The 26,733-nt window shown below is 49.1% G+C and overlaps 2 protein-coding genes across 4 annotated transcripts in view; one reads left to right on the forward strand and one right to left on the reverse strand.

Moving 5' to 3' along the window:
• Positions 1-573: 573 nt before the first annotated feature.
• On the forward strand, positions 574-6,020 carry rtraf (RNA transcription, translation and transport factor). Its single transcript, XM_035412277.1, has 8 exons — positions 574-767; positions 1,648-1,772; positions 2,277-2,376; positions 2,774-2,854; positions 3,337-3,425; positions 3,963-4,031; positions 4,592-4,640; positions 5,298-6,020. The coding sequence occupies exons 1-8, from the start codon at positions 707-709 to the stop codon at positions 5,450-5,452; spliced, it is 729 nt and encodes a 242-aa protein (XP_035268168.1). The 5' UTR covers positions 574-706; the 3' UTR covers positions 5,453-6,020.
• A 189-nt stretch (positions 6,021-6,209) lies between these two features.
• nid2a (nidogen 2a (osteonidogen)) overlaps positions 6,210-26,733 on the reverse strand; it is a 33,299-nt gene continuing 12,775 nt past the window's right edge. Inside the window, exons 7-21 of one of the 3 annotated variants that reach the window (XM_035412243.1) lie at positions 26,565-26,733; positions 25,531-25,758; positions 20,443-20,580; positions 17,906-18,034; positions 16,306-16,431; positions 15,823-16,059; positions 14,601-14,837; positions 12,612-12,836; positions 12,029-12,198; positions 11,657-11,786; positions 10,336-10,507; positions 8,572-8,729; positions 8,141-8,264; positions 7,606-7,718; positions 6,210-6,646 (exon numbers count right to left, since the gene is read on the reverse strand). The exon at positions 26,565-26,733 is cut by the window's right edge and continues 32 nt beyond it. In XM_035412243.1, the coding sequence (XP_035268134.1) occupies positions 6,636-6,646; positions 7,606-7,718; positions 8,141-8,264; positions 8,572-8,729; positions 10,336-10,507; positions 11,657-11,786; positions 12,029-12,198; positions 12,612-12,836; positions 14,601-14,837; positions 15,823-16,059; positions 16,306-16,431; positions 17,906-18,034; positions 20,443-20,580; positions 25,531-25,758; positions 26,565-26,733 (2,367 nt within the window). In that variant the 3' untranslated portion in view covers positions 6,210-6,635. Of the gene's footprint in view, positions 6,647-7,531; positions 7,719-8,140; positions 8,265-8,571; positions 8,730-10,335; positions 10,508-11,656; positions 11,787-12,028; positions 12,199-12,611; positions 12,837-14,600; positions 14,838-15,822; positions 16,060-16,305; positions 16,432-17,905; positions 18,035-20,442; positions 20,581-25,530; positions 25,759-26,564 lie in introns of all 3 variants that reach the window. The other 2 variants (XM_035412233.1, XM_035412253.1) reach the window with 2 other exon arrangements.

Genomic DNA, 26,733 nt, shown 5'->3' on the forward strand with positions numbered 1-26,733 from the left:
TTAATGGAAATAAAGAGTGATATCTATATTTTAAATGATTTTTCATACATTTTATATAGGACAAAAATGTGAACTTTCCACATCTTTTTTCATGAATTCACTATAAAAGCAATAAGATTTGAAAAATTGCACTATAAAATACCTAAAATAATTTATTTCCTATCATAATTCTAAATTCTGCCCTCCATATATTTTATTACAAGGTTGAGATCCCTTTTGAAATTGGCTAGCATTTGATTTTAATCCTTTGAAGAGAAGGTTTTTTGGAATGTTTTTTTTCCCCCTCAAAATTCTAAGTCAGTGTTCTAGAACTCCATTGCTTTCATTTTACCAGTAGTGATTGTCATATGGGCATTATAATATTCATTTAAGAAAATTCTAATCATATATTTATGATCTTACACCACAAGCCAATTTATGACACACAATAAGAAAATATCTCGCGGTGCCGGTTAACACAGCTGCCTACCTCCCCTACCCCTCGTGCAGGATGTGCATAAAAAATGCACACACCGCGTTGTTTCTAATTGGACAAGCGCATGATTTTTCACTACTCTTATTGGACGGCTTCGTTTTCAGTCAAGTGGCGTGGTGACGTTGTCAGAACGCCAAGTCTGAATCAGAACGCACCAGAAAGGCTTTTGCGCTTAGGTATTTATATTTAGCTAAATAAAAACGGTTCTGATTTCCCTGGCTTTTCCACAGAATGTTTCGAAGAAAGCTCACAGCACTAGACTACCACAACCCCTCGGGTTTTGACTGTAAAGGTAAGAAAAAAAGAAAAAGCAGGAACTTGACAGACTGCAGGGAGTGACGTAGTATCTGGAGCCTGCCGGCGGAATTACGAGCTAGCAAGCTACAAGCTAGTTATGAAACGAGTGGAAACTCGGGCCCTTGCCTGCTAAATGTGGTCTCCAACTAGTTATCTGGCTATTTGTACACTGGCTAGCTGGAACCTAACTTTACTAACAACAAAGTCTCCGGCGCACAATTTCAATGGCGGATATAGTGACCTGCTAACTAACTAGCATCTTGAACGCTCGCAAGTCACTTCTGTCACCAAGCCACGTTTTCTATGAGCTTTTTTTCTGTTGAATGTTCCGGTGATTGTTGCACGTCAATAAATATTGTTTTTAGCTTTAACTTCTATAAAATACGTACGTTGTGGCCACCCAACTAGCTTCATGAACTGAAGAAAGGCTAACATGCTTAACGTTAGCTTGGCATCGCCATTGGAAATTGCCACGGCTGCAAAGCTTGCAGTCGACCATCGAGTCGTTGGCGAGTGTAGTTGTGTGTGATGACAATTTATTGACTAGGAGAACATGACTAAATGGGCAGTGCCTCACCAGGTCCTGGGTTGATGGGCTCCAAATCTAGATCGTCCTACAGCATTCTAGCTCTGTAGTTGGCTAGCTATGTGTGTGTTCAGGTTCGTCAGTTACTACGATGGACGAACAGTAGTAGTCGACACGTATATTTTAAACCGATTATCTTAAATTAGATGAATGTGTAATGTAACAATCATTTCTGGCAAAATGCAAATACGAGTAGATTTTTGTTGAACTGTTTTAACACTTCCCGTCGTGGTGCGGAGTACCTTGATATATTGTGATCAATAGTGTAATCATTGTCTTCTCTGTCCAGATGAGACGGAGTTCAGGAATTTTATAGTGTGGCTGGAAGATCAGAAAATCCGACATTACAAGATTGAAGACCGGGGCAACCTTCGGAACATACACAGCTCAGAGTGGCCCAAGTTTTTTGAGAAGGTGAATGCGGATGGCTGGACCGAGATCTGCTGCAATAGGTCCCTGCTATTGGATCACTGTGGATTATGATTTATTACCCATGGTAAATGGTAATGGTAAATGGACTGCATTTATATAGCGCTTTTATCCAAAGCGCTTTACAATTGATGCCTCTCATTCGCCAGAGCAGTTAGGGGTTAGGTGTCTTGCTCAAGGACACTTCGACATGCCCAGGGCGGGGTTTGAACCGGCAACCCTCCGACTGCCAGACAATCGGTCTTACCTCCTGAGCTATGTCACCCATAATGACTCATGACGAATATATGACGTGGAATACGCTTTGCATTTTAGAGTGAATTTTAGTACAGTTTCCCACCCACACAGGCAAACACAAGTTTATCTAAAGAAGTCTGAGTTACGCAGTTTTAAAGAATGATTCATGTGTAAATGAATTATTTGACGAATATGCGTATATCAGTGTCTTGACGTAACCATAGCACGTCGGTGCGGTCTGCTTATTTTCAGTATGTGCAGGATGTAAGCTGTCCGTTTAACGCTCAAGACCGACAAGAAACTGTTGACTGGCTGCTAGGCCTAGCTGTTCGCTTTGAGTACGGAGATAACGGTAGGCTACTTTGCTTCACTTGTCTTCTAAGTGGTACTAATAATGTGGATTGGTTTATGTGTTCAATTTTACATTCTTGCTGTGGTGCATACATCGACCACGAGGTGGCGGTCGTACTTTGTATTTCATTTTCACCTAATATACAGAAATCGAAGACCGGATAGTTTGCCATTAAATCACCACACAGAAAGAAGAAACTAAGAGCATTTTTGTTTCTTAAAAAAACAACAGAAATTAACATCTGTCAAGAACCGTTTGACATTTGTGTTAAATTCTTGGATGCTTCAGAACAAATTGGTGTAAAATGCTGAAACTTGCATCATAGTCTGTACAATGGCCATGTTTCCAAGTCCCTTACTGGCTTGTATGTAACATTTTGTATTTCAACTGTCCACAGTTGACAAATACAAGAATTGCAAACCTGAGGCTGCGTCCAACAACACAGAGAAGCCATCTGATCCACTCATCAACTTGGACAGTGAGTTTTTCCTTTGGTTTCTCTCTGCTTGTCCTGTGGCCTTGCGGTGGCAGGTCTGAAACGGGTCTGTAAAACAGAAGTGATCAGACATCTGTTGAGGCCCTGAAGTAAATGGGTCCAAATGAGGAAACCAGACCTGGGCCAAATGCACACTTTAACCCATTAGACACCAGTAAAACACCTGCAGATTTCTGTCTTTCTACTTCTGTTTTCAATAATAATAGACTTCACTTCTTGTTTAACTTCTTGTTTTGGTATGTTACAAGTTTCTGTGAAAATTGATCTGCAGGAGCACTTTAAAATTTTACTGTGGTCTGAAAGTTTTGGGTACTGGTTTGGCCCAAGTCTGGAAGAACAGGTGTGTAGTATCTGAGCAGGTGATTATGGGATGTGTCCAGTGTGGCACATTGGTTCTGTTGCTGATATGCAGTGGTTGATTCGGAAGCCTGCCTCTACATTGAAAGCCTCCTCTCTGTATCCAGGCAACAATCCTGACTTCAAGGCTGGTGTGATGGCCCTTGCCAACCTCCTGCAGATCCAGCGCCATGACGACTATCTGGTGATGTTGAAGGTAACCGGGTGTTACGGGAGCCATGGCGCTCGTTCAGAAAGTCAGCCATGCAGATGCTTTCAATACGCTGGGTCAGCCACTGTTATTCAGCTCATTGCCGTGCATTTTCTTCCAGTCTTTCTGAAGTTGGGGTCAACATTGTACTATGATTTGTGTTTTTATCAATGAATGCATTGGTTTTTATTTTTATTTTTTATTTATTTATTTTTTTACATGTAATATTATTTTCAGAAGGAGTAGGTCTGTGGCACATGGATGCAATACGAGCCCTGTAATGGTGCAAAGTAAGACTGACCCGTTTCAACACTACTGCGTCTTCATTGGTTATGTTTATAAAAAAAAAAAAATTTTTAAAGCATCATTTTGGACTATTAAATGGCTCTTATTGCATCCGTGTGCTCCAGACATTTTCCTTCTGCAGTCCACAGTACTGTCCCATGCCCGAGAGGAGCCGGAAGAGCTTCCCAGCTGTCCGATGGGCCACGGCCTCCATGTTGATGTAATGCTGTTTGAGTTGTTTTCCCTGTGGCCTTGCAGGCTATTCGAATCCTGATCCAAGAACGGCTAACGCCTGAAGCCATAGCGAAAGCGAGCCAGGTGAAAGAGGTGAGTGGAGGAAAATTTAAATTGCATTTTTTTTGGCAAAACCCATTATTTCTCTTGCCAGTTCACAGGTACACGTTCCAACTAGGCTCTGTTGACTGTGTTGGTCCGGTCTGTCTGTAGCATTGTTTGAGTTACCCTCCTGTAGGTCCTCAGAGATGAAAATGTATTCTCGGAATTATGTTTGCTGTTAAAGGAAGCGGAGAGGGAATTGTGGGCTGTTTTCCTGTTGCACGAGTCATGGTTATATCCAATGCTAATTTTTAAACCTACGTTTGGGAATAAGGAGCTCATGAATGCTCTGAATAGTTTAGAAATGTGTTTTTAATAGCAAAAATATGCTCAAAATATATTTCAGTACTTCGTGATAACCTGTACTTCAGTGTTAACATTCAAACGAAATTGAGAACTTTGTGTAGGAATACTTCAGAATCAGGACAAGGAATTATAGACACGAAAGAGTTAATTCAATGTCTAGACTTCTTCCCCTAAGTATTCATATATAAAACATCTGTGTTCTTCTGACTTTATTATAATTTTATTTATTTATTTTTTTTTTGAAGGGCCTACCCGTCTCCTTGGATAAGCATGTATTGGGCTTTGACACAGGAGGTAAGTTACCGACAGTCCTTCACCATGAGGTGGCGCTATTATTTAAGACTAGAAATCCTGCAGTTTATACAAACCAGGCAGGGAAGGAGGGGCACAGAGCGCACTTTTAATACAGAAATGGGGGGGGGGGGGGGGGGGGGGGGGGGGGTCAAAATCTTGATGGCGGGCTATCTTATATCTTGGTTATGCATATTTTCTACAAATTCCCAAATTTATATATAGTCGTTGCATGTGAACTGGCCAGTGCAGTCAAGGAACCCCAGGGGTCTGCAGATCTGCTGTTAAGAACCCAGGACTTTCCAGGGTTTGTAATGTAAATAAATGTATTTTTAAAGTTCTGAAGTTATGTCCCTAATGAGTCCGAATGGAATGAGAGGGAACTGGACTCAGCCAGGAAGCTGCAGTAAGCGTGGTTGCGATGCAGTGCGTAAATGCGATGCAGTGTGTAAATGCAGCGCGTAAACGTGATGCAGTGTGTAAATGCGGTGTGTAAACGTGATGCAGTGCGTAAATGTGATGCAGTGTGTAAATGCAGCGCGTAAACGTGATGCAGTGTGTAAATGCGGTGTGTAAATGTGATGCAGTGCGTAAATGTGATGCAGTGTGTAAATGCAGTGTGTGAACGCGACCCTCTGCGCCTTCCTACCCCCGGCGCAGACGCCACTCTGAACGAGGCGGCGCGGATCCTGCGGCTGCTGCACGTGGAGGAGCTGCGGGAGCTGCAGACGCGCATCAACGAGGCCATCGTGGCCGTGCAGGCCATCATCGCCGACCCCCGCACCGACCACCGCCTGGGCAAAGTGGGCAGATGATGGGCCTGCGCAGACGCCTGCACCCGCGCTGCACGCATGGGCCTGCGGCCTGCGCAGACGGTCACAGACTCGCTGGGCTCTTCGGCTCTCTCCAAGCCTCTCTCGTGGATTTCTGTTTTTTTTGTTTTTTGTTTTTTTGGGAGAGTGGACAAGATTGGGACATAGGTCTTGGAAAGCCATCATACTGTATGTGTGCAGAACATATGGTACAGTGAGTGAGTGTGTGTGTGTGTGTGTGTTGGAACGGAGATGTGTAAAACGCATTAAAGGGGGGAAAAAAAGAGAAGAGAGGATGTTGGATTTTGTTTGGTCTGCGGCATGGCTCAAGAGGAAGGTTAAAGGGAGTCCTAAGGTCTGATTCAGAGGAAACGGCGGTGTCAGTACCTGTGTTTACCTGTCGTTGGGCAATCCGATGCCAGAAAATCCTGTACTGGATTATACATTTGCACTCGGAAGAGAAACTATGCTAAAGGTTGCACAGAGCAAATTTCTGTACTTCAAATATAAACCCTGTTCTTAGAGAGAGTCCACATTGAATTATCCTGGTGTGCTGGGTCACCTGTGTCATGGAGCAGGATTCCAGAGTTGGCTGGATAACTGCACTGAGTAAAAACCCTCCCAAATATGGTGCGTGGACTGAAGTAAAAAGACCTGTTCTGAGTAAAGTTATCTGCTGTAGCTTACTCTAATGCAGCTTCTTGATACAGGCCCCAAGTAACCAGAATGATGCTGTACTAAGACACAGTAACTACAGCTCTACAAGTCCTGAATCACATTTTATTGTTATAAATATTACATCTTACAAAAGATAAAATGATTAAAAAAAACTGTGGTAGCAAATTTCGGGCAGACTTCAATGCAATTTCATGTGAAATACAAATTCATATTAGTGCACGGATAAAACAAATACTGCATTGCTGTGTTCCTACACATCTTTAAAAAAAAAAAAAAAAAAACAGGCTCTTTTTTTTCTGTGCCTTTTGTAAAATAAAAACACAAATACAGTAGAAAAAATGAGGTATAAAACAAGTTTACAAACTGTCAAAAAAAGGTTTGTCCTTGGGGATTTGCTTGTTGGTTTCCGGTACTGAATTCTTGTACCTCCGTGAGTCTCCATGGGGTCCTCACTCTGCAAGCCCTTCCAGACTTGCCCAAATAGCACCATTTTGTATTAGCTCTGTCATTACAGCCTCCCTGTAACAGATAATGGCCACACCGTGTCAGACACCACACCGGAAACCCCCCCGCCCCCTTCCGATATACGACAACATTCGCGCGAAAGCGTGCAATCTTCTCGCGGAACGTCACTTCTGAAGGTGCCTCTTCAAAGCAAATTACATCTCTCTAAAAGGAGTCCACGCACACACACGGGCGTTCTTTCACACGCACGCACACACACACACCTGCACAGGTCTCGCTCAACTTCTGTGTTTCCCTGCCTTTGAAGTGCTCTCATGCCTTTGCGGGGACCAGTTGTCTTTTGTCATTTCGGTCTGAAATACTGTGATTTGCCTGCAGGTGCCCTCTATTTTGCCACCCTGTGTGCAGGCAGTACAGGGTCTGAACAGGTCCTCTGTCATTTGCTGTTCAGTGCCTTGTTTATGGGTGTCAGTTCCGTTCTCATTCTGTACACAGGTGCATTTTGATGTACCCATTTTTTTCACAGCTCACCCTAAAGTCTTAAGAGTAGCTATTTGTGATGATGCAAACCCACCTTTTCATAAATGGCAGTTTACCAACCATTAATAAACAAAGCACGGTAACCTTTCGATGAAAGAGAAGCCATCCTGTAAGGGCTGCAGTTTACTCTGCTCCCAGATGTTCTCCAAGTAAAAAAAAAAAAAAAAATGAAGCCAAGTAACTTTAACAATAGGGGTGCACGAGGATGACAGATCTATTATTTGGATGTTTGTTTCTGATTTCAGTTATTTGACCTAATCTTGGGGATTGCTGAAGCACATATCCTTCACAAAAACCTTTTACTGTAGCCTGATACAGGACTGGACCAGAATTTGGTAGAAAATTAAGACAGACTAACTGAGATGCCTAGGACTGCAGGGGTGCTTGCATTGCACTGACCTGTGGGTGACTCGTGACCCGTGTCTCTTAAATCTGCCCCCTATACCTCCGGCTTTGGGACGAGGAGCTGTCACCTGATTGGCAGTAGGGGGAGGCGACGGTGATGCCGTAGAGGTGGGACCTCTGATCCGGCAGGTATTCGTCGGTAAACTGGCTGGTGTCCCGGCTCAGGGCGATGACTCCGTCCCTGTAACAAACACCATAGTGAGCGAACATACCAGACCGTGGGGCCTGTCCCATCAAACACTTCTACCTGTCCCATCAAACACTGCTACTTGTCCCATCAAACATTGCTACCTGTCCCATCAAACACTGCTACCTGTCCCATCAAACATTGCTACGCTGCCAAAAGAATAAACCGGACATCTTCATAGCACACACAAGGGTTAAACACAGTAAATACACTTAAGCTTTAACATGTTAAAAGCTGTATTGTGTATTGGAACACACGCAGATGACGAGAACAGAGGAATCTTGTATTATCAGCACAACAGCAAATCCCAGATGTCAAGTGGGCTACGTATCATTAAAAATAATTGAATTGAATTAATTGAAACTCAAGGGAAATGTGTAACGGACGGGCGACAGGCGGCTGTCGGGGTGCCTCACCGCCTCCAGTCCGTGTAGTAGAAGTGGTTGGCGTAGAACACCAGGCTGAAGGGGTAGTTCAGGTTACTCTGAATCACTCGCCTCCCCGAGCCGTCCGGCGAGATGCACTCCAGCCGCTTCGTACCTGATCGTTACCAGGGAAAGGTGTTTTAGCGATGTGTTTAGCTATGTGCTTAGCTACGTGTTTAGCTATATGTTTAGCTATGCGTTTTAGCTACGTGTTTTAGCTACATGTTTAGATATGTTTTAGCTACGTGTTTAGTTATGTGTTTAGCTATGTGTTTTAGCTACGTGTTTAGCTGCATGTTTTAGCTATGTGTTTTAGCTACATGTTTAAAAACAAAAAGACAATTACAGATGTGCCCTTCTGAGGTGAAAATGGTCAAAAGAAGTGATTGCAGGTAACAGAGGTGGGGGGGGGGGGGTCATACCTGCATCTGCCCAGCACACTTGTCTACTGGAGGGGTCAAAGGTCAGGGCGTTGGGCAACCCAATACCGTCGTGCACCAGCACCCTCCTGTTGTGCCCCTCCACAGTGGAGGTCTCGATTTTTGGAGCCTCTCGATTCCAGTCCGTCCAATACAAATTTCTATAAAAAGGCACCCACACACACACACACACACCCACACAGGCACAAGCATACGCACACATGTGCACACACACATACACACAGTCAGTCCCATTACACACACAGTGATTGCTCAATTTCCACATTCACATGGTACCGCGGTTTCTCAAAACCCACACAAAAAGGGTCGTGGAACAGCTTTTTTGTCTGGGAAAGGCCTTCTTTCCAGACACAAGTTTACCCTAATTGCTACTATGCACGACAGCATACGCTTACATGTCCATCGCGTGTACATTCTCTGCGCCTATGCAGTCCTTCAATTGAGAAGAAGAAGAAGAAGAAAAAAAAGTCTGTTTGAAAATGACGAGTTAACACACGTGGGCACACACACATAATCGAGTGCACTCCTCGGAGCAGCAGTGCTAATTCCCCATAAGGTTTGGATTAGGATTACGTCTGCACTTCCACCCTTCCAGATGCGGAGAGCGTGCTACATGGGTGGCTCCTGGGCCACATGTTGCTGGCCCTTCCCCAGTGATAAACGAGTCCAGCTCTGCCGGGTCTGTCCTCAACAGCCCCGCTAGTGACACGCAAACATCTGCTCTTCATCTCTCTCTCTCTCTCTCTCTCTCTCTCTCTCTCTCTCTGTCTCTCTATCTCTCTTACCCTCTCTCTCTATATCTCTCTCTCTCCTCTCTCTGTCTCTCTATCTCTCCTCTCCTCTCTCTGTCTCTCTATCTCTCTTACCCTCTCTCTCTATATCTCTCTCTCTCTCCTCTCCTCTGTCTCTCTCTTACCCTCTCTATATATCTATCGCTCTCACCCTCTCTATCTCTCTACTCCACCCTCTCTGCCTCTTCCCCCTCTCTCTCCTCTCTTTCCCCTCTATCTCTTTCCCTCTCTATCTCCTCTTCTGTCTCTCTATCTCTCTCTGCCCACTCTCTATTCTCTCCCCCCACTCTCTGTTCTCTCTCTCTCTCTCTGTCTCTCCCCCACTCTCTCTCTCTACCTCCCCCTCCCCCATTTGGGAACTGTCCCGCAGTGACCATGTGTGTACTCCAGCCCCAGTTAGCACGTCTTCGCTAACGGAGCCCTATCTACGAGGGGCATCGTCAGAGCAGGAAGTTGGCAGGGCAGAGGAAATGGAGGTTAATTAAGATGGCTATTAATTACGGGAAGAGACACCCCTTCTCCAACCGAATCTAATCAAAGCGAGTGCTCTCTGTTCCCGCATTTCCCCACCCCTCCCTCCCCTCCCCCGGCGGGGCACGACAGGGAGAGAGGGCCTAAATCTAAAATCACATCTCTCCCTCCCTTTGAAGTCTGCCTGAAAGGGCTCCCTGGTGGTAGGTGGCTCTGACAGTACGCTGTGGCTTCAAGAGGAGAACCCCCCACTGTGTCCCCTTGCTTTTTGCCACAGTCCTTCTGTTACTCTCCGCATCCCTTATCCTGTCCTCTCACAAAGGGGATTTACATCTTAAAAGGACGGGAGCACAGGGCAATATGTTCAATGAAGATGCAGAACTGGTCACTTCCTGCAGAGTGAGGAGGGCGGGGCGATCCAGACGACCATGTGACACATCCGTTAAAAAAGGTCTGAGGGGAGTTTTGGAGGGGAGGAGCATACCCGGCACTGGAGTCCACGATGATGGCGCGGGGGTTGACCAGCTCGGTGCCGAAGAGGACCCGTCTGTTGTTGCCGTCCAGGCTGGCCGTTTCGATCTTGTCCGGTCCGCTGTCCACCCAGAACATGAGCCTGCGCCGTCCGTCCACGGCCAGACCTTCCGGACTGGTCAGACCTGCAGGCATCAAACCCGCGTTATTACATCTGCTTCGCAAAACCCTGTTCTCCGTTTCACACAGAAATGGATTTGTAATGATGTTAGGTTTGTGCCTGTTGACACACACTGGATAGCAAAATGGGTTGAGTTCACACTACTTGCTAGAGGTATGAACAGGCGTGAAATTGAAGCCCAAACTTAGCCCGTACCCGGGACCTTGAGACCCGACCCGACCAAACCCGACTGGAACTGCCAAATTTGAAAACCAAACCCAACTGGAACTGCCAAATTTGAAAACCAAACCCGGCCTGAAACCAAAATCGCACAGGCGCAGTTTTAAAATGCTTTGCTCTGCTGCTATGTGCTTGAGTTACAGCAAATAACTATACTGCAATAGGCTATATTTTACTTCCATATGGAATAGCAAACAGTAGCTACACAGCTTACCAAGACACGTTGGCCCTCTCAGCAGGCCAGTAATGATAGGCTAATTAACCAGACCCATTTGCTTTACATATCGCACTAGTGCCTTCGCTGCCATAAAAAGTTTCTGCAAGTTCTGGGACGGTATTTATAAGTTCAGTGGGATCAGTCTTCTTTCTATCATAGGTCAAAATAGTATTGCAAGCCCTACACTGTACATAACCAGAGAGCTTTTTATTTGTTGTCACAACGATGTCATAATATTTCCAAAGCAAATCCGTTCCCAGCTCATTTGGAATTTTAAGAAGTTCTCCCTTTAATTTAAAAATTCCACTGCAACCAGTCAGCCGGGCTCACACATGAACTAGATAGAGATGAGTTAAAATGAGAGGTTTATTTTTTCAAAGATCAGAAGTTTATTTCTTCAAATAAAAGTACATTTAAAACATAAAATAATTTATTTTCACTTACTAGAAAACAAACCTGAACCCGGGCCGAGCTAGAAAATGTACGTGAAAAAACGACCCTGAACCCAGCCTGAAACCAGATACTTTGACAGGTTCCATAAGCCTCAGGTCAGGTCCTGGACCTCTACTGGCTGTGGGCGTGAATTCATGGAGATGGTAACAGTTTTGGGCCTATGTGTATAGATTGTCTTGGTAACTGAGTTTTGGGCCTATGTGTACTGATAGTTTTGATCACGGTGTAATGAGACTGCGTGTAATACAGGTTTGCATACGTTACCCGTGTTGATGACTGTCTCCGGCTCTGCTCCCGTCTCTAGCCTTGCTCTGTTGATCGTCCGTCCTGCGAGGTCCGTCCAGTAAACCTTCTTCTCCTGGCAGTCATAGTCGATTCCGACCACAATGGATCCCTGCAGAGTCGGGGTGTGCAGAACCGAGAGTGAGATCAAAGCGAACAGATCCAGAACACCGTACCCGTCCGTTCCTGAAGTGGTTTTATTTACTGTGTCGCTAAACCAGTGTATGCCTGTGAAACTATTTCATCTGAACTTTAATTAGCTTCAGGATTTTCATTTGTGGAAAATGGTGGAATGGGGGCTGGATGCACGATTCCACAGAAAAACTCTAAAAGATGGGGGAAAAAACACATTACATGCAGTGCCAGCAGCACAGAGGCCCTCTCCTTGTCCATTTGGGTCCTGTTCAGAGGCAACACCCCGATCTGCTGACCCTGGGCGTACAGGAGGGAGGTGCCGGAGGGGGGCGGGGTCACGTCGGGACGTGGTAACGGGTGCACGGTGGGAGGGGCCACAGTTGGAACACCTGATGATGCAAAGAGAGTGGAAGTCCCATGAGCAGGGCGATCCAGGTACTGTATGTCATTCTGCCCCTTCAGTCACAGAGTTACACCGAGCGATTTAACCCTGGAGACCCAGACATTGTCGTATTTTCAAGCCTATGTTGTGTGTACTCTAGACACTCTGAGTAACAGTAGAAAATGTCTCCCTCCAAATATGTTGCTAAAATAAAGCATAGGGCCACAGGAACTGGGAAATGTAGTCCTAAACTGAATGGTGAATTGAATGGGGAAAAAACGGTGTCTCTAGAAAGCCAGAAAAGAAACGTTGCAATACAGGATCTCACAGGGTTAACTGCATCTGACCACAGGATGAGGACGATGAGGGTGCCTGCCCAGGTGACCTGTGGAGGATTTTCGGGAGCCGGGCGGTACTCACAGGCGGGCTTGACGGCGTCGTGGGAGCGCGTGCCGGGGACCTCCCTGCCGTCCTTGTCCACGCACCAGCAGTAGCTGCTGTCCCCGTAGCACTGGAGGGGGCTGAACTGGCCCAGGGAGTCGCACTGGGGCAGGTAGTTGTGCGAGGCAGGCTGGCCCCCGTAGTGCTCGATCAGGCTGGCCCTCCAGCGCTCGCACACCGTCTCCGACCGCTGAGTGGGGGCCACTGCAGACAGACAGACGGACAGAACGACAGACAGACAGACAGACAGACAGAGGAACCGACAGACAGACAGACAGAACGACGGACAGAACGACAGACAGACAGACAGACAGACGGACAGACGGACAGACAGAGGAACCGACAGACAGACAGACAGAACGACAGACAGACAGACAGAACGACGGACAGACACACAGACAGACACACAGACAGACAGCATGATTATCTGCACAATTTCCTGTATCGCTGCTCTGTCCCCACCATCTCTTAACAGAGTCTGTGGGGAGAAATGACCCTTAAAAGGACCCTTAAAATGCAGTCCCAAGGATACAAAACTTGTTTTGCTTTCCATGTGAGGAAAAAAACCAAAAACCCAGTTGCAAAGCAAAAAAAAACCCATCTCGCTTTGGATGATTATAAACAGAGGTTTCTTCAGGATTTCTCCTTCCTCCAAAAAAAAAAAAAAAACCCTGCTGTGTTTTGAGTTTTGACCTGGAAAGTCACAATGTTGGAGTGTCGTTACGTTAGCGAACTGGCCCCGTGGCCCCCTGGTGACCTTATAAGGGTGGTGATGTCATCGCTTCCAGGGCATTAAGGCGAATGGAACGGGGCGAAGCAGAGGCAGCTGCTCCGGGGAGTGACCTCACTTGTGTTAGTCTTAGCAGCTCCGTGACGTTCAGGTGAAATATAGACAGGGGGGTGAGGCCCTGCCATGGGACGTACATTAACTCACACTAATCCTCTTGTGTTCACCCCCACCTGCCGCTGTGTAAACCCGCTACAGGATCTGCCCTCTACCCCCGGCTCACCTCACTGTAAATATTTCCCTTCTCCTGTCACACACACGCACATTTAAAGACTTTCAAGGGATCGGGTTTAGAACAACTCCCGACTAATTGCTTTCAGTTAGTAACTTCACTGCTTTCAGTAAAACAAATCAAAACAAAACAACAACAAAAAAAACAGCTGCTTTAAGGATTTAGCCCAAGTCTATTATTACTCATTATAATCTTCCCCCCCCCCCCCCCCCCCCACTTCTGAAACACTTTCAGCAAATTTTTATTTATTTATTTTTTATTTAATCGAGAGCTTGGCATAAACGAGCGAGGGGAACATGACGCATATCTAATGCTGGTGAGAAGAGCACACACACTCCCCCGGTGTGCTGGAGTGGAGGCTCTCCGCCAGACTCTGATTAGAGCCCTCCTGCTCTCTCTCCCGCTTTGTAATTATCTCAGAAACACAGACACGGGCAGGCCCTACGCGCTCCGTACAAATTGACGAACAGAATGTGGAAGGGGAATTCGCGCTATGCCGCTCTCGTGGAAATTACGGCCTCTGGAAGTGCTTTTCCCCGCTCATTACACCACGTCTGCTTCTGAGCTGCTGATGTTTGGTCTAGCACCGAGTTGAAAGTGATGTCATAACTGCCCGGTTCTCTTTTCCGGGTGTAGCCCTTACATGCCATTGGGTCGTACGCCAGCATCTAGGCCTATAGACTCCTTTAGCTGGACTTGTAATGGATTAGTTATGTTAGTTTTTTTCTTAGTAGGTAGTAAAGATAGGAAAACTAAGATAGGAAAACTTGTAATCCACAACCTTCCGAAGCCATAACTATAATCGTACTGCTGGTTACTCTCTCACTGTTTCACAGCTACCATAAAAAGATGTCCACAGTGGGACAACCTGGGATTCAGATTGGGGCTTCAGGTGTCTCTTACGCCTGGGTGGAGGTGGGTTAGTGGGGTGAGTTTCAGGTGGCTTTACCTGGCTGGTCACAGTTGGTGGGTGGAGTCCCGGGGGGTGTCCTTGTCCCCGCTCGCTCCTGCCCCCTACTGTCCACACACCAGCAGTGCCCTGATGAGCCGTGGCACTGCAGGGGTCTGTACTGGCCCTCTTCGTCACACTGGGGCACGAAGGCCCCGACGATGGAGTAACCCCCATGGCCCCCCTGCAGGCTGTCTCTGTGCTGCTCGCACTGGGTCTTGGGGCGCGGAGGTTGAACTGTGGGGGGAAAACGAAATTAATTTAAAACGATGTTTCTAGCTTGCACTTTGCTGACTTTGAGTGAGCGTCTTCTCCCTGCTGATTAAATCCCATTAACGCGAACAGGAGACCAGTAAACCCATTCCCCCCCCCCCCGAAATGGACATTATTTTGTGTCTGGGGAACTGCTATCTAAACTTGCATTTCCTCTGCAGCTCCTTAGTGACTCAACATCATTAAAACTTCCATCTTTCCTGAGTGTCCCACTCTCAGAATCAGAGTATATTTCAATTCCTGGAGTTTTAAGAACTGTAGTTTAATCTAATTACAGAGGCATCTGGACGTTACACAAAATGGTATACTGCATTTAATGGAGCAATTACAGGCTTTCTTAGAATTAATAAACATTTCCAGGCAATAAAAGACATCAAATGAGATTTTCAGTCACAGAGAGGAATTCACATGATGAATGGTTTTTATCCCATTTAAAAAAAAAAAAAACAGATTAAATTGGCTAATCAGGATATTACAGTCCTTTAAAATGGCAGCAATTTTCTGAAAACCAATGCATTACACTGGAACAGGGAAAGTGAGGGTGTTGATACATTGTGGTATGGAACTGGTTACTCCAATGCAGTTGCGTCAAGCTGCTGTAAACCCAAAAAAAAAAAGTCTACCCTGTTTTGTTAACCTCTGACCTACCCGAACCAATCGGAAGACTCGACCGTTTTCAGGCCATGTAGAGCAGATACAGGATTATTCCGCCCATTTTCTGGCTCATAAAATCTGCAGCGAGACACTGCAGGGACCCATGCCATTAACTCCAGATGGACTTTAGTTATGGACCAAAGAGCAGCTGACGAAGTGTGTGTGTGTGCGTGTGTGCGCGTGCGTGCGTGCGTGCGTGCGTGCGTGCGTGTGTGTGTGTGTGTGAGCGTGTGAACTCTCAGGTGTCTCTCACGTCCTCGGGTGGAGTTAGCATTGGAGTTTCGGGTAGCCTCACCTGGCTGGTCACAGTTGGTGGGCGGAGTCCCGGGGGGCGTCCTTGTCCCTGCTCGCTCCTGCCCCCTACTGTCCACACACCAGCAGTGCCCTGAGGACCCGTGGCACTGCAGGGGTCTGTACTGGCCCTCTTCGTCACACTGGGGCACGAAGGCCCCGACGACGGAGTACCCCCCGTGGCCCCCCTGCAGGCTGTCTCTGTGCTGCTCGCACTGGGTCCTGGGGCGCTCTGGCCGTACTGTGGGACACACGGGGCAGGGGGACAGAGACGAACGTCAAAGACCGCGACTCGCAGCGACGAGAGAGTCCCCACAAAGCACAGACCCCACGCCAAGCGGTGCCCGCTCTCTGAGGCAACCCTGTCACAGCACAAAAGGTGACATTTTGTATCGCCACGCAAGTCAACTTTGAGAGGTGTCGGCACAAAAAGCTCACGGTTCCAATCCGAAAGACGTCACCCGACCCCCCCGGCGTAACGGCTCACCGTCCTGAGGAACGCACTGGAAGCCGTCCCCATGGAAACCGGCCCGACAGTGACACTCGAAGGACCCCAGCGAGTTGGAGCAGGAGGCGTCGGCGTGGCAAGCCTGGGACCGGCACTCGTCCACATCTGGAACGGAACGTCGAACAATAGCGCTCGCTACATGAACGTGTACCCCAAAGTTACTACTGCCACAGTGTTCACCTGCGGCAGCACAGGTGGCCTGCTTTGCTCAGGTGCACATGAGCAGAGTCGGGTCCCAGAATTAGAAACTCCTCCTGTGGTCAAAAAAGTGGTGCGCTCTGACGCTGCTCATTACTCAACTTCGAAATGCTGCCCACGTCATTTTGTCTCCCCTCACAAAGGCCGTATTGATGTCCAGCCACGGGGCTGCGGTGGGGGGGGGGAAGTGTTTGAGGGGGGGAGAGGAAGGGGTTAACGGAGAGCCTGTTTTCTCAGAGCTCTGGGATTTAGGCAGAACTTGGGAAGAGTTACTGTCTCTTGACCTCCCATGGCTCTTCAGCTGTGTGTCTCCCACGCACATTCTCCTTGCTGGAAACATAGGGCCATTGTTTCATTGGCTGACATTCACTGAGACCCCCTCCAAAACTCCCTTCCCTTGCCCTCCCCTCTCCACAGCTCTCCCTAAATCTCCTCCCCTCCTCCAAGCATCAGCCCTCTCACCTTCAAAGGGCTTTTGGTCCTACGTGACAAGTTGGAATCGGAACAAAAGACTCTCGAGCCATCAGGCCCCTGTAACTCTGTCCTTCCTCTTTCCCCTGTAATACCGCCCTCCTCACACCGCTCAAACATCTGGATCCTACACCAGCTGCAGCGTTGATGTTGTTGAAACCATGTCCTCTGACGTGAGTCAAACACTTATCCTCAGTGTACAGGCAGCGGCCTGTTGTACAAAGTCCGCAGCTTTGATGTTTTAATTGTAAACTGTAAAGCACTTTGACCGTTGGGAAAAGTTTCAACATTCATTCGTTTTAAAGAAATCTGCACACACTGTGATATGGTGCATGGCAGCGGTAACCAGCCCTGTTCCTGGAGATCTACCACCCTGCAGGTTTTCATTTCAGCCATAATGTGGTACACCTGACTCAACTAATTAGCAGCAGAACAAGATTTCAAGCTGTTGAATGAGGAGTGCTTTATTAGGGCTGGAGTAAAAACCTACAGGACAGTAGATCTCCAGGAACAAGGTTGTTTTCCACTAGAATATATTTATACTGCATTTTGAACTGTCATAGAATTTTCCATTTCAGTTGCTGTATTTATGCTAAAAGTGCATTATAATGCATTAATCTTTAAACATCAGGACATTTCCCTCCGTGGAAACCCAATCACTGGTTCCAGACGAATGCAAATGACTCATACCGCATACCGTGATTTGGAACAGCAAAAAACATTAATAAGGAGACAGCCTGTTTCCACATAGGCCTCACCGACCGCACTCCTACTCCACTTCCGTCAATTAATGAATCAACAGGATCGTCCCGATGAGCTCATTTAAGGGTGTACCGGCAGCAGTGGGATGCCGCGCCCGGCGGGAACATGCCCGCGAGTGCGGCAGGGGGCCCCCCAAAGCGACTCTTACCTATGCAGGTGCGCCCATCGAAGCCGAACTGGTACCCGCTGTTGCACTGGCACCTGTAGCTTCCTGGCAGGTTCACACAGCGGGAGTGGGCCCCGCAGACGGCCACGCCCTCTGCACACTCGTCCGCATCTGCGGAGAGAGAGAGAGAAGAGAGACACGGAGACATCAGAGCAGCGCCCATCGCCCCCTGCGCCCCCCCCCCCTCGTCTGGACTCCGCAGGGTTTGTTTAGAGCGCTCGCCAGCGTTCGGAGCGCGACGTCTGGCGCCTGGAGACGTAAACCACAGCCCACCATCACGCCCGTTTGTGATGACAGAGCCGGACAGCGCTGATGCTGCCCAGGCTGGGCCCGTGGGAACAGGCAGACCCCCGGGGGGAGGGGGGCGGGGGGGGGAGGGGGGGGGGTCGTTGAGGCAGAGTGGCCGGGCCTGGTTTTGATCAGGGTAATGACAGGGGTGAGTGTCCCATCGCTCTGCAACCTCCTGTCCTTCCCCCCACACATACTCACGCACGCACACGCACACACACGCATACTCATGCATGCACACACACACATACTTACACACACACGCACACACATACTCATGCATGCACACACACACATACTTACACACACACGCACACACATACGCACACACACATACACACGCCCACACACAAACACAAGCACACACACACACACACACACACATACACACACAGTACACACACACACGCCCCCACACACAAACAGGCACACACACACACACACGCATACAGTACACACACACACATACACACACACACATACACATGCCCCCACACACAAACACATACACATACACACACACATGCATACAGTACACACACACACATACACACACACACAGTACACACACACACACGCCCCCACACACAAACACGCACACATACACACACACACGCATACAGTACACACACACACATACACACACACACGCACACAGTACACACACACACACATACACACGCACACAGGGCCGCAGCAGGTGATGAAGCTGAGCAGAGAGCAGTCCTGTACGTGCCCCTGAGTGCCTGCATTCCAGCAGAGGCCCTCGGCAGAAAGGAGCTGATGAGTGAAGGTGACAACAGGAGGAGTGTGAAGGAGGAGGAGGCCGAGGAGGAGGAGGAGGAGGAGGAGGAGGAGCAGCGGCAGCTGGGGGGATGAAAGCCTGTCCGCGAGGGGGCGCCGCCACACGCTGGGGACGGCCACCGAGCGAGGTGCGAAGGCTCAGCTCTCACCCGTCCTCAAACGAGCCGGGCCTCAGGTGGGCTCCTCCCACGGCCAAACAGCTGGCAACCCCGCTGCTTTTAGTGGGCCTTACTTTAATGGCGAAGCGCAGTCGCCGGGCTTGTAAATCCCCAAAACATCCTCCCCACCCCACCCCCACCCCCACCCCCACCCCCTCCCCCTGGAAGCTGACCCCTCTTTCCCACAGGCCTGCTATCTCATTCAGAGCTCTCTCTTGCCCTCTCTTCTTCCCTCTCTCTGTCTGTCTGTCTCTCTCTCTCTTCTATCTTTGTTTGTCTCTACCTCTCCCTCTCTCTCTGTCTGTTTCTGTATTTCCCCCTTCCTTTCTTTCCCTCTCCTTCTCTCTCTCTCTCTCTCTCTCTCTCTCTCTCTCTCTCTCTCTCTCTCTCTCTCTCTCTCTCTCGCTCTCTCTAAAACTTTTAACACACACAGCCTCAGCCCAGTATGCTGAGGGACTGTACAGTTTAGGGGTCATATATAAACGGCCTGAATCAGCGTTCTGGAAAAGTTTCTCTGGAAATTTGCCAGCTCAAGACCCAGCAATGTGACGATGCTGATGTGAACAAAGACTAAGTAATACTCCTGGATCAAGCAACGCAAAACTTAACATTTTCACTTTTGCCTCCAAAAAGCTCTGTAGTGATTCCCTTTTTCTTCATCAGCCAGGTACATAACGTTAGCTAGCTCCTCTGTCTAGTGCGCTAAACTTAACAAAGTCATACCTCACCAGCGTTGTATATGCCCTGCTTATGCCCTTGACCTACTTCTACCCCATAACTGGCTCTCTTTCTGTATTTGACAGCCACTTCTTCAGACTGGAATTACGGGCCCAGTCCTGTGCGAATGCTACCCTCCCGTTAGCATGGTGGGCAGCCGTTGGTTGTGTGTGAAAAAGCGAGGCCGCTAGAGTTTGCCGAGAACATGAATTCGGCGAAGCTCCCCGTCCCGCGTGCGAAAGCGGCGTCTCTCTCCACCCTCACTGCGTCCTGCAGCCAAAATGCGACGCAGTAACTCCTCGCTAGGGATTTTCTCCCCCCCCCCCCCCCCCCCCCCACCCCCACACCCAGGGCACGTGGGAACGCTGGAAAAAGGCAGTAATGAGTATGTGAAGAGGACGCATCCGAAAGCACTCCAGATTCTTTAAACAGCGTGTCAGGGTGCTGGCGTGCTCCCAGGCCTGGGGATTAATGAGCCCGACGAGGGAGGGGCGGGGCTAAGGCTGGGGTCGCCCCCGGCGGGGGGAAAAGCAGAAGGCCGCGCGCTCTTACCATAACAGCTATGCCCGTCGCCACGGTACCCAGTGGCGCACTGGCACTGGAACTGCTGGCCCTCGCCGGGCAGGCACTGCGCCAGGGTGTCGCAGTCGTGGGTCCCGGAGTAGCACGGGTTGGGCTCGGAGATCTCCGCTGCAATGGGGGACGTCAGGAGGTCAGAGGTCAGCATTTCCCAGAATTCCTTCACAAACTTTCATTAAATATTTACAAAATCTCCAGTTCATTTTGTGCTTTGTGGACAAAATATGGTCTCACACAAACACACACGCGCTCACACACACACACACGCACATAAAGCCTCTTCTTCTTCGAATATGTACAACACTTTCCACCTTACGCGCTCAAAACTGTGAAGTCCTGCCCATGGACCATGCACACTCTTATACAGCTGCTTTCCCTTTCCCTACAGCCAGAGACAACATGCTGTAAGCTACACACCAACTGTCTGGGGAGTACGCCCACACCCGAACACCATGAATCCCTACGGTGAGCAAGAACACCAGGCCTGCGGAGGACGGGAGGGGAACCAGATAGAGCACGAGTAGCTCGATGTTCCACCCCTGAAACAGGACGATTCCGCATCCCCGGTTTGCTGGGGTTTCCGTCACAGAAGCACCTGGTTGGAACCATGAGGCCTTGCATCTGGGCCCAGGCGGACGGGGGGGGGGGGGGGGGGGGGGGGGGGGGGGGAAGTGTTTATATGCAATAAAAAACCGAAAAGGCTCAGCGGCAGAAGGTTTGGCCTCACTGTCAGTCGGCGGGACGCTGAGAGAGAGAGAGAGAGAGAGAGCAAACGAAGCACTGGGCGTGCGAATCGACCGCAGCGTTAGGTTATGCGGGGTGACAATTCAGTCCTGAGGGGTCCTCAAACACCTACAAGGTCTGTCAACAGCCGACCCCGGGGATCAGAACACTTGACCTGCGTGTAGGCCGCATTTAAGGAGGCTTTAAAACATGAGGCGGCACGCCGCATGACAAAAGCCGATCCCCATTCCAGTCTCAACAGGGGGTCCCAAGATACACGAGGGGGGGGGGGAGTGGCCCCAAGTTGTGCTCCCCCAAAATTTCCCTGGAGGCTTCGGAGGGCCCCGAATCAAAAGGGTGGTTCAGCATGAAAGAGCAGAGCCCCCCCCCCCCCCCCGCACTCAGTCGCCTCCGTACCACACATTAAATAGCTTAGCTTCCTCACTCCGGGCCATGAACCAATTTAGCCAATTATCAAAGGCAGGGGGACTTTTGTTTGAAGTGCGAGAGACGGACCCTTAAAGGGGGCTCTGCGGGGGAGGGGGGAACTGAGATTTAAAAAAAAAGAAAAAAAGAGCACGTCGAAGCAAAGGAGGAGCGGGGCTTCTTTTCAACTTCATGATAATTAGAGGGACGGGGGGCAGATCGGAGGGGCGGAGGGGAGCTCAGTCTGTGGTTTGGAGTTTTTAAGAGCCCAGGTGGGACGGTGTTTGCCTGTGCCCCAGAGTGAAGATGCTGCACCAGCCCCACGCTGCTCTGGGCCCAGCTGTATGTATTAAACAGCTTCAGGAATTCCACATAAAAGCCGGTTGAGAAAACCCACTTGTCACCAAGTGGCTGAGAGGCTTAGAGGGGGGCAGAGTGGGGCAATGGGGTGGGGGGGCGTGTGTGACTCATGCTGGTGTCCCCTCCAGAGTCTCCCCTGGACTCATTACACCCAGGCCTCACAGCACTGTGACCTTCGCCCCCAGCTAACATCAGCCAATCAGAGCGCCCCCCCCACAGCTGCATCTTTTCTGACCCACACCATGAGAGAGCCGCTCGCTTAGAACCAGTCTGAAGCACACTGGCTGCGTCGAGCGCTGTTTCGACTCCACAGGAGCTCCCTGCTTCCAGAGAGGGAGTCACTCGCTCATGTTAACATTTACATTTTGGCCTTCTGCAGACACTCTTATCTGCAGCGGCATACACAGATAAAAAAAAAAGTTTTGAATTCATTTATGCAGCAGGAAACAACTGAAGCAATTCAGGTTAAGTACTTTGCTCAAGGGTACAACACTAACAACACCACAGCTGGGAACTGTACCCAGAACTGTTGAGTCATAAACTCAGTTCCCAGCCCTTATAATACACTGAGAACCCAGGGAATCAAGTAAGCTCGGGAGCACATCCAATAATCCAACCACTACATTCATATCTGCTTCCAGTTACTCATTTATGGCTTTGTTACATCAGCTGCAGTTTTCAGTAAAATGGATATTTGAATTATGCAAAAGCATTTATACTGCTTCCTGGGATGCAAATAGGTGCTGGGTAAAAAAATATACTTACTCAGAACTATCTGTGTAAACAGGCCTTAAATCTCTTTACATAAGTGTTCATTTAGTAACCGCACAATGCATCAATGCAATGCAGTAATTAGTGCGAAATGTACTGCATAAGACACTAAAAGTAATCTGCAATCCTGAATCTGTATCCTTCTAGTGAAGTGACACACCCAAAACACTGCTCTCATAAACAAACATCAGGAAAAAATTAATTTCTCCACTCGTGTGTATGTTAGCAAATTTACGGGAGTGATGAAGGGAAAGCGAGGGAGAGAGATAGAGAGAGAGAAAGGGAGGGAGAGAGAGAAAGAGACAGAGAGAGGGAGAGATGTGGAGAGGGGTGGAGGGGTTCCTACAGTGTGAGGGAGAGCCAGGCAGCTGTTGTGACTGCCCCAGCTGTTCCCCAGCGGAGGCCGGGGCGGGTCTGGGTGCAAAGCCCACGCCGGGGCATGCAGAACGGGCAGAGCCTGGGTATCGCTCTGTTCCCATGACATCACTCCACAGCTATTCCTCCTGCCGACCAGTAAATCTGTCATCGGAGTGATATTGTTTCAGAGCGAGCAGCACAATAACCCCCTTCTATATGTCGCTGACCTCCCCTCTGCCGCGAGTGAGCCACGGTCTCTGCTCCGGCTCCGCCCTCCCAGGCCTGGCCAAGAGGCCACGCCCACGTGACCCGCCCTTCGCTTCGTCTGTCCCAGAGGAGGTGAGGCTCTGAGTGGGTTCACAAGATTCCCCGAAAACAACTCGAAGCGCAATCCAGGGTCGAATTCCACAGGGGTGTACATAGCACTCCCAGTGCACAGCTTCCTGAGCCATGCCAGGCTTTACTGTGAGCTTCCCCTCAGGGTGCTAACAAACTTTGACTAAAAACGGGTATGGCTCAAACCGCTATGCATCCTGGGAGTTGCAGTGCCATCTCTGCTGAAGACAGGGAAGCTCCACTTGGACATTATGGCAGTGGCTTCTGTGCTGTGTTACAGCAGAGCCGCAACGCCTTTTCATTTCCTGTGTGAGTGTGCACTTCCAGGGTGCAGTGACTACAACTCCAGCTGTGGATGTGGTGTCACTTCCCACTTCCTGTCTCAGTGTGCATTTCCAGACTGCAGTGAGTACAACTCCAGCTGTGGATGTGATGTCACTTCCCACTTCCTGTCTCAGTGTGCATTTCCAGGCTGCAGTGACTACAGCTCCAGCTGTGGATGTCAGGTCACTTCCAACTTCTTGCCTTGTCAGACTAGATTGGATCAGGCTAGGGACGGGGGGGAGGCTGCAGTAACATCTGTGCACCCTTGCTAAAGAGAACAAGTCGTCTCTAGGGTGCTGTATTCTAACAGTCCAGGACCCCATCCTCTCCTGTAGGATGTAAGACAGATGTGGGGAGATGGTCTCTATCTCTCTCTCTCACTTACAGGCCTCGTAAGTTCCTGCAATACCTCTGTCATGATCTCATCACTGTGGAGAACAGCAGAGAGAGCTGGTGCACTTCATTAATCTGTCACAGCTGCCGTGGCAACAGGCGCTCTGGTGGTGGAGGTCAGAGCGCCGCGGGCAGCATCAGACCTGACAGAGCGCCGTCCGACTCATCTCACAGGGCAAAGGTCTAATCCGGCAATTTGTTTCACGCACACGTGCGCTTACAAACACACAGACACACACACACAACACACACCACACAGATGCACGCTCGCACGCACACACACACACACACACACACAGACAGATACACAGGCTCGCACGCACACACACACACACACACACACACACAGACCACACAGATACACACTCCTCACACACACACACACACACACACAGACAGACAAACACACATGCTCGCTCGCACGCACACAGACACGCTCGCACGCACATACACACTTCTCACACACGCACACACACACACACACACACACTGCAGGTGTTTAGCAGTGCTACGGAGCGCCAGGTGCTCAAGGACCGGCGCAAACTCACATTCGTCCCCCTAATTTACACGCAGAGACACCCTGAGACTCAACATAACTCTGGCAAGTCACCAGAACCAGAGGAGGCATTCCTTAACATTTCCTGGCTCACGTCTTAATAACATAAATCAGCCATTACGCAGACGGGTGGGTGCGTGGAGCCTGCGCAGCCAGTGCTGAGCGCTGATACTCAGGCCCATTTCTCACAGCCCAGCAGCCAATCGTACATCACGCCGTGGCAGCCGTGACACGGGGAAAGCAAACTGAGCGTAGCCGCCGACGGACCGGCTGCTGGGTGGAAGCGCAGCGCTAAGAGAGCTAGCGGTGCGGCTGACACTGGTATTCGCGGCTCGCGAAGGGGAGGGTCTGCTCTCAGCATATCTTACTCTTTTTGGAAGGTTTGTGTCCTGTTTAACGGGGACGTCACTCGCAAAAAAAAAAAAAAAAAAAAGACATGAGGCAATTTCCTCAGACAAAGCCATAACAGTGCGTACCTCAAATAGCACATGCTGTTGTGTCCAAAACAGACAAACTATAGATCCTTACAGCCTCATGCAGAGCCAGACATGCTCACCTACACACACACACACACACACACACACACGAACACGTACACACACACTTTCTCTCACCCTCTCTCACGCACATGCACATACACACGCACACACGGAGCTATCAGGCTTCATGTACCAGAGCCAGGCACAGATCAGACCCAGACTCTCCCTCCCAAAAAGCACTGGCCTCATTCCCATCCCCCCCCACCCCCCACCCCCCGCCCTCCGTGTGCCTGCTCTGTGCTCCCACACTCCCACACAGGCAGCCCAGCCTCCTACCTCCCTGGGGCCCGATCTTGTTGGTGATGGCGTATCTGAGGATGTGCTCTTCCTGCACGTACATGACGAAGGTGCGCTCCACGTGCAGCTGCTGGGTGTCGGGGCTGGCCCGAGGCCCGTGCCGGCAGTCCTTGTACGTCACGTTCTGCCGCAGCTGGTAGGAGAAGGTCTCCGACCCGCTCTCGGCCGACACCACTGTGTACTGGCGCACCGAGGTGGACGTCGCCACTGGGCCACAGAGAAAGAGCGAACTACATTACCCATAATGCACCACGGGCTCAATCAAACAAAAATAAAATGTCATCAACTAAGAACGTATTTCAGTACTGTCAGGTTTAATGCACTCATGCTTGATAAATACGATAAGCGACTTCCTTTCCGAAAGCATCAAAAATAGACAATTTCCTTTAAAAGGAAGTAAATTCTGCGTCTTTATTTTTAGCTCTCCTCTCACTCATCCCCTGATCTCTATCAGAGAGAGATGAAAGGATGACAGACTGCAGAAAGAGAGAATGAGCTTGCGGTGCCATTATGACATAACGTTACTGGAGAGACACCAGTCACGCCACCTTGTCTATGACTATGTCTGGATTTACATCTCAGGCCTTTAGTTAATACATGACATGGATCCATGTGGCATGCAATCCTTATGAGATAGCAAGCCAAACTGAAAGGCATACAATCCAATGGGTTTTTGAATTCCACTTTTTCCCTCCAATTTGGAATCAACGACTGGGCCTCTCTCTCGCTGATGAGAACTTGTAGCCTCAAAAGATAAAATACTAAAAAGACAAAAATTCATAATTTCTACATTATCATGGTTGTATTTGTTTCATTTTCACCCCTATTTAATGCAGGCAGACACACTGAAGATATCTATTTTACAAGGGAGCAAATACAATACTAGCATTCCAGTATTGACAGAAAAACCTTCACTATTCCTGACAAAAGCCAGCAACGTCTCTTTCTAACAGAATGCAAGGCTCAGATCTGATCGATCTGCAGTGGAGAGATAAAGAGGGTGGGGGGCGTACCTGAGGGGTAGTAATGGTACATCTCCTTATAGGGCTCAATCTGCACCGTGGCCCCGGGGGAGATGAAGGGCACACTACCCTGGATTTGGGTCTGCAAGCTGAGGTAGTTCTGCGAGTCCAGGCCCTGGGCCGTCTGGACGATGGTCAGTTTCTGCTTTCCGGGGTAGAA

This window comes from Anguilla anguilla, chromosome 1 (genome assembly GCF_013347855.1).
Source record: "Anguilla anguilla isolate fAngAng1 chromosome 1, fAngAng1.pri, whole genome shotgun sequence".
NCBI lineage: Eukaryota > Metazoa > Chordata > Actinopteri > Anguilliformes > Anguillidae > Anguilla > Anguilla anguilla.

What these genes read in the sequence shown, in the direction of transcription:
- rtraf (XM_035412277.1), top strand. Translation starts at nt 707, where the DNA reads ATGTTTCGAAGAAAGCTCACAGCACTAGACTACCACAACCCCTCGGGT. An exon ending in CTTTGAGTACGGAGATAACG is followed by an intron (nt 2,377 to 2,773) that starts GTAGGCTACTTT and finishes AACTGTCCACAG; the next exon opens with TTGACAAATACAAGAATTGC. An exon ending in TCCACTCATCAACTTGGACA is followed by an intron (nt 2,855 to 3,336) that starts GTGAGTTTTTCC and finishes CTCTGTATCCAG; the next exon opens with GCAACAATCCTGACTTCAAG.